This window comes from Aquarana catesbeiana, linkage group LG03, assembly GCF_042186555.1.
Source record: "Aquarana catesbeiana isolate 2022-GZ linkage group LG03, ASM4218655v1, whole genome shotgun sequence".
Lineage (NCBI taxonomy): Eukaryota > Metazoa > Chordata > Amphibia > Anura > Ranidae > Aquarana > Aquarana catesbeiana.
This window is the reverse complement of record NC_133326.1, coordinates 428578225-428598913: the sequence shown is the minus strand read 5'-3', so window position 1 is coordinate 428598913 and position 20689 is coordinate 428578225. Positions and strand designations below refer to the sequence as shown.

At 43.9% G+C, this 20689-nt stretch overlaps 1 protein-coding gene across 1 annotated transcript in view; it reads right to left on the bottom strand.

The window, feature by feature from the left end:
• The window catches only part of LOC141132416 (electrogenic sodium bicarbonate cotransporter 1-like), an 890811-nt gene that overhangs the window by 36566 nt on the left and 833556 nt on the right, over window positions 1-20689 (bottom strand). The window contains exon 18 of the mRNA XM_073620775.1: window positions 15989-16057. Coding sequence (XP_073476876.1) covers window positions 15989-16057 — 69 coding nt within the window. The remainder of the gene's footprint in view (window positions 1-15988; window positions 16058-20689) is intronic.

Sequence of the window (20689 nt, the reverse complement as noted above, 5' to 3'; positions counted from 1 at the left end):
ACATCAGAACTAACTCTTTATTTGAAATCTCACACACATTTATACAGCAGGTTGACCCAAAGCTAACCTAATTAACATGAGCTAATTTACTACAAAATTTACCCAGACCAGATGACAGACTTGTGGGCACCGAGCTTCACACAGTAGTATAAACACAATAGCTGGAGCTAATTACAATTAACAATACAAACAACAATCTCCCCCCTCCTCAGCCTAGACTGTTCGTTTCCTAGCCAGTGGTGGTGGCTAATGTGATCAGCTCATTCAATTAACACACATTACCATAAACATCAACACAGGGTTAATTAGAACAAACAACAATGAGTTGAATACCCTTAGAACCTAGACTAAACTTATTTACATTAAACACATTATAGCTGACATCAGACAGGTGAGTGGAGTTGATGACATTAGCATCTTCTCACAGTATGAGCCCCAACAAGTATGGCTCAGTCACTATTGCTACTATGGCAAATACAGGGTCCCCAGAGTTTGTGTGTTTTGGGGGGACATGGAGCTGAATCCAAAGTAACACCAACCCCAGGGTCCCCAGGCATACAGCTCACAGAGAACACCATTTCCCCAAATGCCAGGGCCCATAATCTTTTGGCAAGAGGCTAGCATTCAGTCCCCTCCAATAGCCTCTGTCTCGGGTGAGTCTGTCACAATTGCCATCCCCAAACCTGAAATGCTGACAACCGGGCAGAGCTCTGCTAACCTCTGCCCAGCACTGATAGCATCTTCTGGATTCCATGGACAGGAGATGGTGAACCTCCATCCCCAGACACCAGTTGCAGAGACAGGGGATTTGATAGACTTTTCTGCTGAGGAAGAACCATCGGGTGAGCCCCTAGCAGAAGAGTTGGGATTAGGGCCAAACTTCATTGCGCTCTGCTCAGCACTGATGGCATCTTCTGAGTTCCACAGACAGGAGATGGTGAACCTCTATCCACAGACACCAGTTATAGAGGTAGGGGATTTAATAGACTTTTCTGCTGAGGAAGAACAACCTGATGAGCCTCCAGCAGAAGAGCTGCTATTGGGGCTAAACTTCACTGTGCTCTGCCCAGCACCAACAGCAGTATCTGTGGAGTTACAACAAACTTCTCCAGCTGAAGATCTGGCAACCGGACAGAGGGTCCAAGACCTCTGCCCCACACCTGTGGCAGTTTCGGAGGCCCAGGGTGAGAAGGTGGCAATCACTTCCCAGCAGCAGATACAGGGGGAGAAGGGAGAGGAGGTGTGTGTTGTCCCTCCCCAACAGTTGGCCAGGGTGGAGGAAGCGGCCTTCCCTCCCCAGCAAAGATCAGTGCACCTGGGAGACAGTACCATAGACATGTCGTCCAAGCAACTAGATGAGGGAATGGAAAAGGAAGCAGCCGGCTCACCTCCCCAATGGCAGCTACACAGTTTGGGAGTGGAGGAAGCCAGCCTCCTGCCCCAACGGTTAGCCGGAGCGGAGGATGCCGAGTCCCCAGCAGAAGTGCTGGCAACAGGGCAGAGTGTTACCAACCTCTGCCCAGCACCGGCAACAACTACAGAGTTCCAGGGAGGCGGGGCAGTCGGCCTCCCTCCCCAACAGTTAGCCGGAACAGACGGTGTGGGATTTCCAGCAGAAGGGCTGGCAACAGGGCCGAGGACTGCTGGACTCTGCCCTCAACTAACAGAGGATGGATTTCCTGTGAAGGTGGATGGGACTTCAGTCTCCACCTGTATACCCCAGGGATGCTGGGCAGTGGGCCCAGATCCCCAACAGCATGACAGAGTGAGCCCAGACACCCTGTCTTCTCTCCAACGGCAGAAAGGACTCCAGGGAGAAGGGCCAGTCCAGGCCTCTCCCCAGCGGCAGATATGTTCTCTGAGAGAGGCAGAGTTGGCTGGGTGAGTAATGCTTTGTTTGGAACAATTTATTTGGGGTACTGTGTGGGTACAGGCATTAGAGGACTGGAGCTACTTACTAACTTCGGAGTCAACCCGTCTGGGGTCTCCTCCTGTGTTAGTCTTCTGCCGAAAGGGGAGAGATGTGACGGGAGGGCCCGTGGAACTCAGAATACATCTTATGTCTAAGTCACCCTGTGCCATCCTGGCACAGGGTGAGTGAGAAAATATATCTTGGACTGCTTAAAATGGGACAGTAATATTTTTCCACAATATCTCCCAGGATGTATGTAGAGACTATTATTGGTTTGGTTGATTCTGAACTCAGCCTGTTAATTGAGTGAGCTGATCACATTAGCCTCCAGGACTGGCTAGGAGACGAACTGTTGATGAATAGGCTGAGGAGGGGGGGGATTGTTGTTTGTATTGTTAATTGTAATTAGCTCCAGCTATTGTGTTTATACTACTGTGTGAAGCTCGGTGCCCACAAGTCTGTCATCTGGTCTGGGTAAATTTTTTAGTTAATTAGCTCATGTTAATTATGTTAATTAGGTTACAGTTGTATTGTTAGAGGAGGTTCCAACGGCATATAAAGTCTTGTAATTTTGATTCTAAATAAAACAGTTCATGTTAGCAACAAGCAAGTGTCGCCTTGTTTTGTGCTCAGAGAGGTTGGAATATCTGATATCTGTATACAGACTGGGAAGAAGTGGTATATGACGGAAGCACTCAAGCGGAGTTCCATACTAGACCCGAAGGGCAATTTTTGTTTTTTACCTTCAGCTTGGAAGCCCGCTGACAGCTGATGACTCGTCGATTGTTAAGGATGCAGCAGCCGGCTTCCTGGTCCCCTGCTTAGCTACCAGCTATATAGTGTGTTTACAGTGCATTTAAAGAGGAAAAAAAACTTAAAATGCAAACTGCATGCAAAGACGCATAAAAACTAAAAATGCACTACAAAATGTGCCTGAAAAAAGAATCAAGCGCAGTCGCATACATGTGAACCTAGACTTAGTCAACTGGTGGGTGAGCCCACTGCCACAGGAATACTATGGGTGTCTTTTGACCCCTGTTTATACTTCTTGTGTTCTTCAAGTAGTATATCTTTCTAATGAAGATAACTGTGAAAAACATTGAAGTAACTGCTTGTTATTACCATGAGAAAAAAACTTTTGTTGATATTGCCATTATATGAGGACAATACAAAAGCAGAACATGGCAATGGATGAATGTATATATAAACTGCCAACTCACCAAAATAGGCATGGTCTTCGCAGCTAAACTAAACACTAAGGCCTGATTCACACCTATGCATTTTTAGTGCTTTTTTCATTTTGCAGATTTGCACTACAGTCCATTTAACATGGTTTCCTATGGAACACATTCTGTAGTGCAAATCTGAAAAATGCAAAAAGCACTAAAAATGCATAGGTGTGAATCAGGCCTCAGTAACAAGACCAGGACTGTAAGGAGACTCTGTCCGAAGAAAAGATGCTGTCAATAAGGACACACGTGGCTTTAATTAATGAAAAAAACTTTATTTGTATAAAAAAAAAATCACAAAAATATCAATTAGACAATACCCCTCAACCCAAAAACATTAAAATGGGACAATGTTGTCTCACGGTTATAAACAAGTTTAAGACATCACTTCAAAAAATAGGGTTACAGTCCTACTGGGAAAACATCACGTTGAGCCCAAAGGACCCAAACATATATTAAACTCAGTGAGGTTGTAAAACCACCTCCCCACATACTTTATATAAGTGGTGGATGTAATTTCTAATATAGCAGAGATTCACTCTGTCTATTAGTAATCACCACATCCTGTCAATATAGCAATATGGTGCACCAGATTTAACCTGGAAGTGATAATAGCAGAATAGTTCCAGTGTATTAAGCAAACCGCTAATTGTTTTGAACTTCCAGGTATTTGCTCCAGCATAGATAAGTACGTGATCCGAACAGATACATGTTAAAGATAAGTGTTAAAGTTCAAATCGCTCCTTCACATACGTTTATAGGCACAGCAGCATCGCACCCTCAGCAGCTTTCAGATATTGCACATGCAGTATCATAGGAAAGCCAAGATAGAAAGCACGCAGATGCATAGGTAGGGCACCACAGATAGCATTGCACCTTTAAGCACATTAAACAATGAGAAAGCAGGGACGACTTAGATCGATACAGTCACTTAAAGGGGTTGTAAAGGATTTTTTTTTTTTTTTTAAATAACAAACATGTTATACTTACCTCCAACGTGCAGCTCGTTTTGCACAGAGTGGCCCCGAACCTGGTCTTACGGGGTTTCTCTGCGGCTGTCCCAGCTCCTCCCCGCAAGAACTAAACACCTTCATGTGAGCTCTCTCACATGGTGTTTAGTTCTTGCAGGCACGCTCCCGTGATACAGCCGGCGGCTATAGCTGCCGACTGTAACACTCGGCCCCGACCCCCGGCATGCCGCATCATTGGATGTGATTGACAGAAGCGCGAACCAATGGCTGCTTTCAATCCAACCACTCTAGCCAATCAACGGCCAGGCTGAGTGGCAAAGAGGAAATCGGGGGCGAGCACAGCAGGTGAACAGGCTCAGGTAAGTAAAATGGGGGAGCTGGGGGGCGCTATTGTCGGATGTTTTTTACCTTAATGCATAGGATGCATTAAGGTAAAAAAAACGTAAACCTTTACAACCCCTTTAAATAGGGAACCAAAGCTTTAGGGCACGAAGCGGGAAATCTTAATAGCGCCACATGTCTCACCGCTACTGCCCACATGAAGGAATTCCCACTTCTCTGACAGCTTGTGGCTCTGCTCACACCACTTCTGTGAGCCTATCTTAAAGCAAAGCTTCTCTTGATGATATGGGGCAGCAGCTTTGTTGCTGTGCCCGAGCTGTCTCCCGCTTGGAGTAGCACCCTGAAACACTTCCTGTGATTACATCCAATGCCTCAGGCTGTGGGGGCATGATGGAGCAACGTCATAACAGGATTATGTCAATGCGTTTCACTGTAATAACATGATCGCTTCTTCAGGACCAGGAGCACGTTCCTCTCTTCTCTATTTAAAGAGATATCATCTATCATTTTACCAGGTTGCTCCTAATAGAGCACTAGCCTAAAAAGTAATCATGCCAAATATATACAGTACGTAATGTAAACAAAAAAAGTAGCATTCTCCCAATAGAAAACATCCATTCTAAGTGACTAAATCCAATTTAGACACACACATAATTTTACATTTGTCAACACAGGAGTAAAAATCGATCACTAAAAACATATAGTGGCAAATGTACTAGGGACACAATTAAATACTCTTATTTCTGCAGAAACACCTAAAAGTCCAATTCATTATTCAGACCATTAGGGATTAAAGAATTAAATTTTTAAATTCAATACTCCTTTTGAAGCAGGATTGTATTAAAAATCCCCTCTCCTTGCAGATAACTTCAGAGCAAAAAATGCCCTTTACTTTCAGTCTATTCACATTAGCATTATTAGCCCTTTCAAAGTGTTGGGCAGTGGGACTACTCGGTTCTTTTCCTTTTATATCCCTAACTTGTTCGCCAACGCAATCCCTCAATTGATGTTTTGTCTTTCCTATATGTATATTTTATTAGATGGGCATGTGAGCATATACATAACCCTAGTTGTTGCATAATTGATCAAATCATACATTTTAAATGTCTTTGAGTGGTTTGCGTCAGAGAAAACACTTGTACGTTCAACAATTGGGCAAATCTGACAGTATCCATATGGCAGCAATCCCCTTGTCCTGGGATATTCCGACAACCAGTTCAATTGTGTTTTTTAAATAAATTCAGAATAAATGAGGATGTCCCCAGATTTCTGGCTCTCCAAGCCATCACTTAAGGTTTCTCATCAACTATGTCTGCCAGGGTTGACGTTGTGTCAGAATATCCCAGTGCTTGGACAGAACCTGTTACGCTTCATTCCATTGGGAACCGTACTGGGTTATGAATCTTACCTGACTATTTTGAGCTTGTCCTTATTCTCTTGAGGTTTTCAATAATTCAGTTCTGTCCTTCTCCAGGGCATTTTTTCATGCTTTTTTAAGGACATTGCCTCACTCTTCAACTCCCTGGTCTCAGTGCACTTATGATGATGTCAATGAAACTGCCCCATTGGCAAGACTTGCACCCCCTCCCCCCAAAAAATAAAACTTCAATATACAGTATGTAGAAACAGTAGAAAATATTAAAACAACAAAACATGAAACTGGTTGAAAAAATAAGAGACATAAGATGCTAACAGCACCGTTATTAACAAACGGACTAATTCTGAAAAACAGACAGGAGGTCCCGATCAGACCAACCGTGTGAAAGGGGCCTAATGGGTTAATTATCATATACAGTGGGGACGGAAAGTATTCAGACCCCCTTAAATTTTTCACTCTTTATACCTACTACATGATTGATTGTATGCTATATTGAGATTGTATGATTTCTCTGTAAATTTATTCCATTAATTATTTTTGGACTTTTCTGGATGGGTTAACAGCTTTTATTTTTTATTTTTATCGTGAGAATTGTTATTTATTTAGATTGTATTTTATTATTACATTTTAAGGCTTACATTTTAAAACCGAATTGAACTTTCAAGTGTTTCTGCAGAAATAAGAGCATTTAATTGTGTTCCTAGTACATTTGGTACAATATGTTTTTATTGATCAATTTTTACTCCTGTGTTGACAAATGTAAAATTATGTGTGTGTCTAAATTGGATTCAGTCACTTAGAATGGATGTTTTTTTCTCTTGGAAGAATGATACTGTTTTGATACTTTTATATTTTATCCATTTGGCATGATTACTTTTCAGGCTAGTGTTCTATTAGGAGCAACCCAGTAAAATGCTAATTGGATATGTCTTTAAAGCATAAGTTCACCTTCAGAACTAAAAATCGAATTCCTTTATAAATCATGCCCAACACTGATGACAATCTCAATGTGCATTGTCATTTTATTTTGAAAATCGCTTACCTCTGAGTTCTGAACAGCTCATTATTTGTCTCATTTAAAAAAATGCATTTAGAGCTCTGATTCCAGCTTCCTGCTTCCTTCTGGCAATGCCCTGTGGGACTGTAGTTCACTTAGCTTATAATAAACTACAATTCCCATGAATCATTCACTCTGTGCCTGTGTAGGAGGGTTTGGCACGTGAACTAGCATTTCACTGCTCAGCTTTCTCCTCCCCCTGTCAGCTCTACACTGCTTTGGTTGGGGGAGGGAGAGTTGAATGAGACCCACATATTTGGTGTCATTACTATCTTGTAATAACAGCAATAAGGATGGTAAATTGCAAGTGATAAAAAACACACAATGTCCCATTATGTCTATATATATATCTCTCTCTCTCTATTTTTTTATATACCTCTCTTTCTATTTATTTTTTCTCTATATTGCTCACTGCTTCTAAAAAGTGGGGAACAGTGACATTGCACATAAGCACCCCCTTCCCCCAGTAGTGTATTTAGGTTTTGTGCTGCCCTAGGCCTGACTAAACTCGTGCACCCCCTAATTTAAATATGACCCACGCCTTCCTGTCAAGGCCACACCCCTTGCTGTTTAAGACCCGCCCTGAAATTTTCAAGTGGGGACACTAGTTCTGAGGGCCTGGGGGGGGCAATAGAGTTCCTTAATTTGCATAGATTTCCTCTCACTTCCTGTTTGGCTATGGGGCAGGAAGTGAATGGAAATCTCTGCAATGGGACAGGGATGGTAAAAAATAAACTGACAAGGGTTATCGCCCTCCCTTACTCTATCCAAAATGAAAAAAATGTGGTGGCTATAGTTCTACTTTAAGCACAAATTCCTGATAATTTTATGGAGAGGACTAAGAAGATATAACCATGCCAGTGGTGCAGCAGATAACATATAGCACAGTGAGGAAGGTTTTTGTTCCAGGATGAGAGAACAGTCAAAATTAGAAGTGCCCCCCCCCCCCCCCACAGTTGCGGAATGCCAGCCGCCCGCATACTGAAGCAGTGAGGCTGCTTTATGGGGGCGCTAGACTAATTTGCCTCTCAGCCCAGTCCGCCCCATAAGACTGGTGCTACACTAACAGTGTAGCGCAAGCCGGCGGGGACTCTTTCCGTGCTGCCCCCTTGCAAAGTGCTGCCCTAGGCCTGGGCCTTGTTGGCCTAGGCCAGGATACAGCGTTGCCTTCCCCCATATACACTTCTCTCACCCATCTACACCTATCTTTCATCTTTATATCTTTGTGTTTACAGCTACACCGGAGAGCGGCTATTTACAGCTGTCAGGCCCTGTTCACTATAATGATGGGTTGTGGGCAGCCAAAGCTATTCACGGCTATCCACACATCCTGCTTTAATTTCTGCTGGACACACAACAAATATTAGTTTAACTGACAATTGCGGTCATGCAACACTGTACCCAAATAAAATTTAAAGTGGAGTTCCATCCAAAAGTGGATGCTCCGCTTATCTGCTTCCTGTCCCCTTCTGGGGCCACATTTGGCACCTTTTCAGGGGGGGAGGGGGGAGCAAGTACCTGTTTTTGACAGATATCCATCCCCACTCTTGAGAGATCTCACCATGGTGAGATCACTCAGACGTTTGCCCCCTCCTCGTTCCCCCGCGATTCAGAAATCACAGTGCGCTTCGCGCATGCACAGTTGGGAACCGGCTGTGAAGCCGAAAGGCTTCACTCCTGGTTTCCCTTACCACGAATGGCGGCGGAAAATTGGTTGGGGTGCCGACATCACAGGATCCCTGGACAGGTAAGTGTCCTAATAATATTTGAAGTCAGCAACTACAGTATGTGTAGCTGCTGACTTTTAATTATATGCCGGGGGGGCGAAACTCCGCTTTAAGGTGAAGAAATGTCAGCAGCACACCAAGGATTCCTCACACGGAACACATATGGCAATGTTTTGGAGCCATGCAGGGCCCCTTCATCGGGCAAGTGTAAGCAATAAAACTGATGTCCTTTTTTTCCCATAAATAGAGCTTTCTTTTAGTGGTATTTGATGACCTCTGCGGTCTTTATTTTTTGCACTATAAACAAAAAAAAATTACAATTTTGAAAAAAAAAACAATATTTTTTACTTTCTGCTATAAAACACATCCATTAAAATTAAAAAAAAAAAAAAAAATCAAATTTCTTCATCAATTTAGGCCAATATGTATTCTGCTACATATTTTTGGTAAAAAAAATCCCATTAAGCGTATATTCATTGGTTTGCGCAAAAGTTATCGTGTCTACAAACTATGGTATATTTTTATTTATTTATTTTTACTAGTAATAGGGGTGATCAGTGACACAGGACTACAGCGGACATTCAGACACTAATTGACACTCGGACACTCCCCTCTCCACGGAACACATGGAGAAAACCAGGAACTAGCACAGACGCGGCTCGAAGGATTGCTGTGCTACCGGGGACACAGACAACACACAGAAAGGTGATAGACGGGGGGATTATTGGGGCAAGATTATAGAGGACCCTGCTGCTCTGCTGGGGACACAGATGTAAGGAGGGGCTCCGCTGGGGACACAGATGTAAGGAGGGGCTCCGCTGGGAACACAGATGTAAGGAGTGGCTCTGCTGGGAACCCAGATGTAAGGAGTGGCTCCACTGGGGACACAGATGTAAGGATGGGATCCACTGGGAACACAGATGTAAGGAGGGGCTCCATTGGGGACACAGATGTAAGGAGGGACTCCGATGGGGACATAGATGTAAGCACGGGCTCCGCTGGGGACACAGATGCATGGAGGGGCTCTGCTGGGGACACAGATGTAAGGACGGACTCCGCTGGGGACACAGATGTAAGGTGGGGCTCCGCTGGGGACACAGATGTAAGGACGGACTCGGCTGGGGACACAGATGTATGAAGGGGCTCTGCTGGGGACACAGATGTAAGGAGGGGCTCCTCTGGGGACACAGATGTAAGGAGGGACTCCGCTAATGGGGACACAGATGTAAGGAGGGACTTCGCTGACGGGGACACAGATGTAAGGAGAGACTCCGCTGATGGGGACACAGATGTAAGGAGGGACTCCGCTGGGGGCACCTGATGTAAGGAGGGACTCCGCTGGGGGGAACCTGATGTAAGGAGGGACTCTGCTGGGGGCACCTGATGTAAGGATGGACTCTGCTGGGGGCACCTGATGTAAGGAGGGACTCAGCTGGGGGCACCTGATGTCAGGACGGACTCAGCTGGGGGCACCTGATGTCAGGACGGACTCCGCTGGGGGCACCTGATGTAAGGACGGACTCAACTGGGGGCACCTGATGTAAGGACGGACTCAGCTGGGGGCACCTGATGTAAGGACGGACTCTGCTGGGGACACCTGATGTAAGGACATACTCTGCTGGGGACACCTGATGGCATCTGGTGGCAGGTGACATGGCGAGTGACACGCTCAGGGCTCCCACTGATTCTGCATTATGGTGAGTTGAATGATTTCATTTTATATTACAATGTAACAATAATAATATTGCGCTTCAATCATCCTGACATCATAACAACCATGGTGCCGATGATTGAAGTGCTAACACCAGGTGTTTGGAGTATCTTTATCTGCTGATTGTTAAACTTTCTAGAATACATATATTTCTATTGTTGCGTAGGATCTGGGCCTGCTGTCCCTCCCTCTCTCCCTCCCTCTCCCTCCATCCCTCGTTCATCTCAGACGCTAACCACACCACCTTAGAGCCATGCCCACTATTTTGCTGAAACCATGCCCATTTTCACCAAGTGGAAGGGGTCAAAAAGGCGCCCCCCATCCTAAAACTTCACCAGCCTCCACTGCTGGATCCCATTCAGTGAGCTGGTTCTTGGTGGACTTGCATAGAGCACAGCACTTATAAGCATTCCTCAGACAAGCTTTTGTAGTTTCTGTTATCTAAACACTTTCTGTGTTTAGATAAGGTGCATATCTTATCAGCACCTCCATTCAGAAGTATTGGCTTCCGAAGGAGTGTGTGTTATCTGTTCTCCATTTCTCTATGTCTTCTGTGATATGACAGGGGCTGCCAGTGTGAAACCATGAGGAAGATTACACACCAGTAACAAGCCAGCCACACAGCATGGAAAAAAAGGAGACAGGAGAATCACATTGACCACTTGCTCATGCACAAGCTCTGCTCGTTCCACTGCTGTGGGGGTGGGACAAATGACTACAGGGTGCGCGCAGTGAAAGGGAGAGAGGAGCTGCTATGAATCATGGGACACAGGAAGTCAGTGAGAGAAAATTCTTAAACGTACTGCCTGAGGAGGTACAGATGGAGAAAATGTTTGTGCAGCTTTTGAATTTCAGAAAACCGGAACTAGCAGCTTTGCAGGAAATAAAGGATATAAAAGGTAGAACTGTTTGCAATTCTGCACAGCAGTTTTTACTCATATGGGCAACATTTACAGGAATATGGAAAGTTTTTTAACCACATGCCGATTTACGCCAGCAGAATGGCACGGGCAGGCAAAAGGGCGTACCCGTATGTCCCTTTGAAATTCCCACCTAGTGGGCGTCCACGGGTCGAGCCGTGGGAGCGTGCCCGCCAGTCCCGCAAACTCGATGTTCGCCGGCGGCCCATGATTGCGGTGAGGAGAGGCAGAATGGGGAGATGCCTATGTAAACAAGGCATTTCCCTTTTCTGCCTAGCAACATGACTGAGATCTACTGCTCCCTGTCATCAGGAGCAGTGATCTCTGTCATGTTGTAGTGAGCCCATCCCCCCTACAGTTAGAACACATCCAGAGAACACACTTAACCCCTTGATCGCCCCCTAGTGTTTAACTCATTCCCTGCCAGTGTCATTTATACAGTAATCAGTGGCTATTTTTAGCTCTGATTGCTGTATAAATGTCAATGGTCCCAAAATAGTGTCAAAAGTGTCCGATATGTCCGCCGCAATGTCAAAGTCATGATAAAAATTGCAGATCGCCGCTATTACTAGTAAAAAAAAATAAAAAAATAAAAATGCCATAAATCTATCCCCTATTTTGTAGACGCTATAACTTTTGTGCAAACCAATCAATATACGCTTATTGCGATTTTTAAAAAAAATTTTTTACCAAAAATATGTAGAAGAATACATATCGGCCTAAACTGTGGACGAAATTAGTTTTTTTATATTTTTTGGGGGGATATTTATTATAGCAAAAAGTAAAAGTTATTGCTTTTTTTTTCAAAATTGTCGCTCTTTTTTTATTTTTAGAGCAAAAAATAAAAACTGCAGAGGTGATCAAATACCACCAAAAGAAAGCTCTATTTGTGAGAAAAAAAAGGACGCCACTTTTATTTGGGTACAACATCGCACGACCATGCAATTGTCAGCTAAAGCGATGCAATACTGAATCGCAAAAAATGCTCTGATCAGGAAGGGGGTAAATTCTTCTGCAGCTGAAGTGGTTAAAGGTGAACTAACCCTTTAAATAGAGAAGAGAGGGAGGTGCTCCTGGTCCTGAAGAAGCTGTAATGTGATTACAGCAAAATGTGTTGACACATCACATGATGTTACTGTTACTCCATCAGACCCCCACAGACCTGAGGCATTGGGTGTAATCTCAGGAAGTGTTCCAGCATGCTACTCCAAGCGGGAAACGGCTTGGGCACAGCAACAAATCGGCTGTCCGATATCAGCAACTGAAGCTATGATATGAGAGTGGCTCGCAACAGCAATGTTAGCGGAGCCACTAGAGAGAAGCCGGAGTGCGGGAATTCCTTCCTGCGGGCGATAGTGTGGAGACATGTGGAACTATTAAAGTGACATTAAAGCCCTATTTTTTTGGTTTCAAAATAAGAAACATGTTATACTTACCTGCTCTGTGCAGTGGTTTTGCAGATCCTCCCCAAATCCTCTTCTTCTCGGGTCCCTCATCAGTGCTCCTGGCCCCTCCCTTCTGTTGAGTGCCTCCACAGCAATCAGTTTGCTATGCGGGCACTCGAGCCAAGGCGCTGCTCTGTGTGTCCATTCAGACATGAAGCCACGGCTTGGCCCTGACCCTTCTCTCTCTTCAGTAATAGTGAGGTGGATGCTATTGCTGCTGTGACAAATAGAGAGGCTGTTAACCCCCTCCAGCCAGAAAGATTAAATAAGGGCGCGGACATGGCAGATATTTTGTCCACAGCAAAACAGATGAGTAATGTTGAGTGTCATAATGACTTGGAAAGGCTTAGTGTTGCTGAAAATGAGAGGATGAGTATGACACATGCGTTTGACAGTGCTCAAAGGGGAGCCACAAGTTGTGTCAGTTAACTCCTGAGGTGGAGGTCTCCTTAAGCATCTCGGCCTCTCGAGCCTTAGAAAATGAGCCCCTCCACATTGCTAAGGGAAGGGTCCCTAAAGTTCTGTTTAAGTGTGGGGTGTTTAGAAATAACTGAGATGTTTTTTGCTGTACACCTGCGTGTATCCACCACAGATGGGCAGCCTGGTACTGCGTAGTACCAATCAGTGGAGACCCGTGGTTAAGCAATGTTGATAAAAATTGGTATTGGTTACTGCAATGTTGGTTACTTTTGTGGAAGGTGGTTTCATGGTTCTTTACGAGAGTGCTTTCAGCGACAGTTGTGTGCGGAAGGAGTCAGAGAGAACAGACATGGTGGAAGTGTCTCCATATGTTGGTGTGGTGAGGTGCATTCCTGCTGGTGTGTTCCGAGGTGTGGCTAAGCAGTGGTTGGTACATGGAGCGTGTACTGTCTCAACCGCTAGACCTAATGTGAAGGAAGGGCCCGGAACAGACAGAATTCTCTGTCCATTACTCACAAAGAGTTGCAGTTTGAGGTATCCAGAGACACTGACAGGAAATAACAGTGTTGGTAACAGTTACAGTTCCGGACACTGAATGGGGAAGTGTGTAAACCCATGTTGAATGTTGTCTCACGGTGTGCAGGGTTGCTTCCTACTGATGTGGTGCATGAGAAGCACTCTAGAGCACTGTTGGACAGCTCAGAGGTATTGGTTGAGGTACCAATGGACATAGAAATAGTTAAAGAGATTGACGTGCAAATATGTGGAGAAAAATGTTCATTGGTAGGACAGTCGCTATTGGAGTGTTGGACAACAGGGGGCGATGTGAAACTGTGGAAAGGTCCCATAGGGAATAACTGCTTGCCTGTAGGTGGTCCCTCCACAGACACTGTCCTAGAAAACAAGGGGACAAGAGGTCCTAAAGACAATGGCAATATTGATTTAAGCAATCCATTGTGGAAAGTTGCTATTGAGGTTAAACAAAAGGATGTGGTGTTAGTCTCAGATGGTTTGGTTGGCAAGGGTAACCACATAGGGGTCAGTGAAACTGAGAAACAAATGATGTTCATTAGTGTGAGTAAGTTAGTGAGAGAGGTCAGTCCCTGACAGGTGTCATAGAAGTGGGTCTCCTACAGTCCCAGGAGAGTAGGTCTCGGGGAGGTAGAAAGAAATGCAGGAGGCCAGAAGGTAGAAGGGATAGTAGAGAGATTAGTGGAAGCCCATGGTTCAGGAAGAAGTGCTGGTGGAAGCACACCAGGAAGACTATGTGGGTGGCGTGCCCCTTTAGAAAGAAGGTTGGACAGGTTAGGACTCCTGCTGCTGATAGTTGGCACAGAGGTGCCAAGGTGAAGTACTTGTGGAAACATACCTGAAAAAAGAGTTGGGCCTGCTCAGCTACTGGCTGGCACAGAGGGGTCCCATCCAAAGTGACGGGTCTATGTTCCTCCCTCCAGTTGAAAACAAAGGGGGGGATATGTAGCAGTGGGACCCCGTGCTACTAAGAAGATGGGTGGTTTACGCCAGATTCTTGGAGAAACAGGCATGCTGATTGTCCAGCTGTGGGCTGGCTTCATAGTAGCCCGGAGCTAGAGCTCAGGACTCCACCCAACAGACAGGAGGTCTGTGCATGGGAGTCAGGAGGACTCCCATCCTCTCCAGGAGTCAGAGAGGCTGCATAGGGCAGCCAGAGCGTGCATGTCTGCAAGAGGCAGATTTAGTCTGACAAAGCAGCAAGGAGCTGATCGTGAGTAAGCTATGAGAGAACTTGACTCTAAGGAACTCTTTTGGTCTAAAGAGCAGGCTTGAGGCCTGAAGCAGCTGTGTGGCAAGAGAGTAAGCCAGGAGGCTTAAGTATTCTGAGTGTGCAAGTTACAGTAATGGTGAAACCCCCTGCGTGGGCTACTGATGTCTTTTGTGAACTTTTGCATTCCTTTAAATAAAGGTGGGCTACCATGCCCCTAAAAATACAGTTTGGAAAACGCACCTACCTGATCTGATCACCCCAATCTTCCAATATATATATATATATTATGTGTATTTTTAGAAATGGAGGTTTTTAATATATATATATATATATATATATATATATATATATATATATACATATATATATATAGTAAGAGTGGGGTGATCAGATCAGGTAGGTGCGTTTTCCAAACTGTATAATATATATATTATGTGTATTTTTAGAAATGGAGGTTTTTTTTAATGTATATATATATATACAGTCAAGCATGGTGGTGGTGCTCTGGGGATGCACTGGCACTGGGGAAATACAGTTCATTGAGGGAACCATGAATGCCAACATGTACTGTGACATACTGAAGCAGAACATGATCCCCTCTTTTCGGAGCCTGGGCTGCAGGGCAGTATTCCAACATCATAATGACCCCAAACACACATCCAAGATGACCACTACCTTGCTAAAGAAACTGAGGGTAAAGGTGATTGACTGGCCAAGCATGTCTACAGACCTAAGCTCTATTGAGCATCTGTGGGGCATCCGCAAACGGAAGGTGGAGGAGCGCAAGGTCTCTAACATCCACCAGCTTCGAAATGCCATCATGGAGAAGTGGAAGAGGACTCAAGTGGCAACCTGTGAAGCTCTGGTGAACTTCATGCCCAAGAGGGTTAAGGCAGTGCTGGAAAAGAATAGTGGCCACAAAAAGTATTGACACTTTGCAAACCAGAAATTGCCACAAACATAATTAGAGATTTTCAGTTGCTTTAGCCTTCTGATACAAAGTTGGTAGTGTGAGATATAATCAGAAAAAAATATGCATACATAAGCCACAGGTTAATTATCTGCAAAGAAATAATACCTTTAAAATAAGCAGTGTCTATTAAACTATAAAATTATAGCTTAAAACAAGTACCTGAATGCTTCCCAAAGCTGCCACACCCATTTGAAGAAAAATTCCATATAGTACAGGCATTGGAATATGCTATAAAATGTAAAACAATTTGATTAAATATTATTCATTCAAGAAATACATGTTTTGATGCTACAAATCCCCTCCTTTTCAATTCCTTTTTATCACCTTCTCTTTTGGATTAAGCCTTATGCCACGTACACACGATCGGAAATTCCGCCAGCAAAACTTTAATGAGAGCTTTTTGTTGGAAAATGCGACCGTGTGTATGCTCCATCGGTCTTTTGCTGGCGGAATTCCAGCCAGCAAAAGATTGAGAGCATGTTCTCTATTTTTCGGTCGGGAAAAGTTCTTATCCGAAAATGCGATCGTCTGTACAAATTCCGATGCGCAAAATTCCTACACATGCTCGGAAGCATTTTCTCGGCTCATCGTAGTGTTGTACGTCACCGCATTCTTGACAGTCGAAAGTTCAGAGAACTTTTGTGTGCCTGTGTGTATGCAAGGCAAGCTTTAGCGGAATTCCTTGCAAATGATCAAACAAAGTTATAAGTACGCTGCGCTATCAAAATGACAAATATGTAAAATTTTAGTGCTATATTGCAAATAAAGTGATACTGTGCTCTCTCATAACATGTGGAATATATAACATCCAAAATATAAAATCAGTTATAAATATATACTTATATGCGACACTTCAATACATTTATTATTATATATATATTACTATTCATTAATAAAGTGCTCCAATATACTTGTGCAATGTCCAAATAATGATAGATGGTTATTCCAATGTGCTTGTGCAATGTTCAAACAATAATAGATAAATATGTTGTTTGAACATTGCACAAGCACATTGGAATACTCATCTATCATTATTTGGACATTACACAAGTATATTGGAGCACTTTATTCATTTATTGAAGTGTCGCATATAAGTATATATTTATAACTGATTTTATATTTTGGATGTTATATATATTCCACATGTTATGAGAGAGCACAGTATCACTTTATTTGCAATATAGCACTAAAATTTTACATATTTGTCATTTTGATAGCGCAGCGTACTTATAACTTTGTTTGATCATTTGCATGGTTTATAAGACATGTGTAACGTTAGCAGCTGATCATTTGTAGGATACATCAGTTCAGACCATATTTGGTCTGATAGTACTTGGAGGCTCATAGGACTATAGACTACTATTTTGAGCGGAATTCCATCGGAAAAAAACATCCAATGTTTTAACATGGGCTTTGAGTACAGCACCCGGCCGTATCCCAGGGGCATACCACCATATTACCATCTACACGTAAGTCTATACCAGTTACATCTATGGGCACTATCTTGACTCTTATTGATGGCTACATGATATACCTCTTTTTCCCTGTTCTTTTTGTACCGTCAGGTATTGTATACCAGTAGAATCTATGGCACACACCACCAGCAATGCTTAACCTGATTAAGGCTTACTGCTCTTCTATGACGCTGTATACTTCAGTTTCAATAGCTGGACGGTCTCTCCTTCTTTAATACAAGATACACACGGGCCCCTGCTTTAGATATATTTTGGAAGATGTAAAATAGTAGGTATTTTAGCTTAATTAATATTTAATTGATTCATTATATATATACTACTAGCTGCACCATACATTTTGTGCTAGAGCTTTTTGTATTTTCTCTACTTTTCCATAGTTCACAATAAATACCTTATATTTTCTACTACGGGGACTTTGTATATGAGGCCTACCAAATCAAAGGTACTTTTTCATTACCATTTTGCTGTTCTCTCAGTTTCTTCTTTGGATGGTTGAGCACATGCTTTTTAATATAACATGTTCTAATGCGTTCATGTAACATTTCTGTTTTTAATTGGAATATATCTCATTTCAGACAGTGAGACTTGCTCTCTGTTTCTCTTTTGTTATGCCTTTGAACCTTGATCGTGTCCTGAAGAAGCCCCACTGCGAAACGCGTAGACGCCCAAGGGCTCACTGTACTGACTGTATCAGTTTTCATGGTTTTTATCTTTTTGTGAGCACTGTGTTTGTACAATGTATTTTTTCTAATAAATTATATATATATTTTTTCACCTCTCCATTGTTTCCATGCCTAAATAGTCCAATTTCTGGATACTCAAGTAGTATCCCCTTCTTTGTTCCCGTGTGTATGCAAGGCAAGCTTGAGTGGAATTCCGTCGGAAAAAACATCCATACCGATACTCAGTTGCCCCCAGGACTTATACACAATGCTATAGTGCCCGGCCAACACGCAAGGGCAGATGCGAACTAAGCAAACAGACTACTTGCAGTTAGCAGACAGATAGTGTCTATCTATGACAGTCCAGGTAAAGGCAGGCTGAGTTAAGGGAAAAGTCCAATATCAGATCCAGGTCATACACAGGGAGATCCAAACTAGCAAAACAGGGCAAACGGGGGCTCGATCAGGAACAACGCAGGTATCACTGTCTCTATCACAAGCAAGGGATAGAGCGTTTGGCTTGCTTATAACAGATGACTGACCATATTAATCAACTTGCAGATGGACAGAGACAGGGAGAATGCAATAGCCAAAACCCAGATGCTGGAATGAGGAGCAGGAGCACTTACATGATTCTGACATTACCCCCCTCTGAGGAGGGGCCCCCGGACCCTCAAAGACAAGCTTGACATCCAGCACAGGACCATCAGACTGGGCAGAGGTCCGTGAATCCGCAAGGTCAGGTTGGTTAGCAGGGGACGGGTCACCGGAGTCAAGCCAGATAGCTGAAACACGAGCAGAATGCAGAGAGCCCTGAAAAAAAGGATGAAAGCCCCACTTGACAGAATAAGGCAGTTTATCAAAAGGATGGACTGAACCTCTTAGAGCGGTTAGAATGGGTGTAGTAAAAGTAGAGTGAGGCCAGGTTACAGAAAGTCCTGAATAAGAAAAAGCAGGAAGCTCAATGGGCATGGGCTGGACTAGCATAAATGATGCAATGGCCGCATCGCCAGGTGTAGCGATTGCCTGAATCGCATCGCCAGGTGTAGCGACTGTGGAACTTGAGGACAAGTTAGCCTGGCTGTACGTCCAAGGGAGTTTAGCGACAGGCAAAGGCAGGGGTAATTCAGGGGGCTTGACTTCTGCGGACTTAGAAGGATGTTTCCAAACAGGGCTCAAGGCTGCAAGACAACGGATAAGTTTGGCTTCTAGGAGGAGAGTATTCAGTCTGTGGCAGTTGGCAACCTGTAGAGAATTCAATAGACTAGTCAGCGTCTTTTGTTATAACAGACTCATATAAAGGCACATGGATATGTAAACTGGAGTCCAATTGGAAACATTGTCATGATCAGGATCTGAATAGGACTGTAATAGCAGTCCTATTACAGCCTATTTAGCAAGGTGACCCCCAGATCCCGGCCCCCCGTGTGAATTGGTAATGGGGTACAAATGTACCCCCACCATTTCACAAAAAAAGTGTCAAAAATGTTAAAGACAATAGCCGGTTTTTGACAATTCCTTTATTAATGTCTTCTTCTTTCACTGCTATTTCTTCAATGTTCATCTTGTTCTTCCACCGCTTCTTCCTCTATCTTCCTCTGCTTCTTCCTCCGGTCTTTTCCTCTGGCATCTTCCGCCGGCTTCTCTTTCCCCGCTTCGTCAGGAGATGAAGAAAAGGTGGGCAGCATACTAGAGGGCAAACAAATTAACCTCTCTGTATGCCTTTCCCGTAAACGCCTGTCTATACGGATGGCTACTTGCATGACTTTGGTTCAGGATAGTGTACTAAGGAGTCTTTGATGGAGTCTGATAAGCCTAATCTGAACTGGCTTCTTAGAGCTGGGTCATTCCACCCTGAGTCAGGTGCCCAGTGGCAGAAATTAGAACAGTATTGTTCAGCGATACGTTTATCCTGACATAATGACCTAAGACTAGCTTCAGTTGAATGGGCATGGTCAGGATCATCATACAGTAAACCTAAGGCCTTGAAAAAAGCTTCAACTGACCCCCTGGCTGGGTCATCTGTGAGGAGACTAAACGCCCAAGACTGGGGATCCCCCTGCAACCATATAATAATCAGGCTGATCTGCTGTGCTTCAGAACCAGAGGAGTGTGGATTAACCTTAAAGTATAGCATACAACTATTTTTAAAGTTGGAAAACACATGGGGGTCACCAGAAAAACGATGAGGAAGGTTAACTTTGGGCTCTGGCTCCTGTGTTACTGCTGGAGGTGTGTTTACACGCACAGAAAGTTCTTGGATTTGGTGTGTCAGTTTGCAAATTTCCTCAGTAAATAAGCGAGCCTGTGTAGAATCTTGACAGAAATTTCTTTTGTTAAAGGCTTGTGATAATGTCACGTCTAGCCCAACGCAGATGGTCAGACACTATAGTTGGCTACTGTGTGCTTCACCTATAGCAGCCCCCTTTCCCTTAAGGCAAGCAGGGCTACTGGTAATCGGTTGCCCCCAGGACTTATACACAATGCTATAGTGCCTGGCCACCATGCCAGGGCAGATGTAAACTCAGCAAACGAACAGACTACTTGCAGTTAGCAGACAGATAGCATGGTTCTATGACAGTCCAGGTAAAAGGCAGGCTGAGTTCAGGGAAAAGTCCAATATCCGATCCAGGTCATACACAGGGAAATCCAAACTAGCAAAACAGGGCAGAAAAATGGGTGCTCAATCAGGAACAATGCAGGTATCACTGTCTTTATCACAA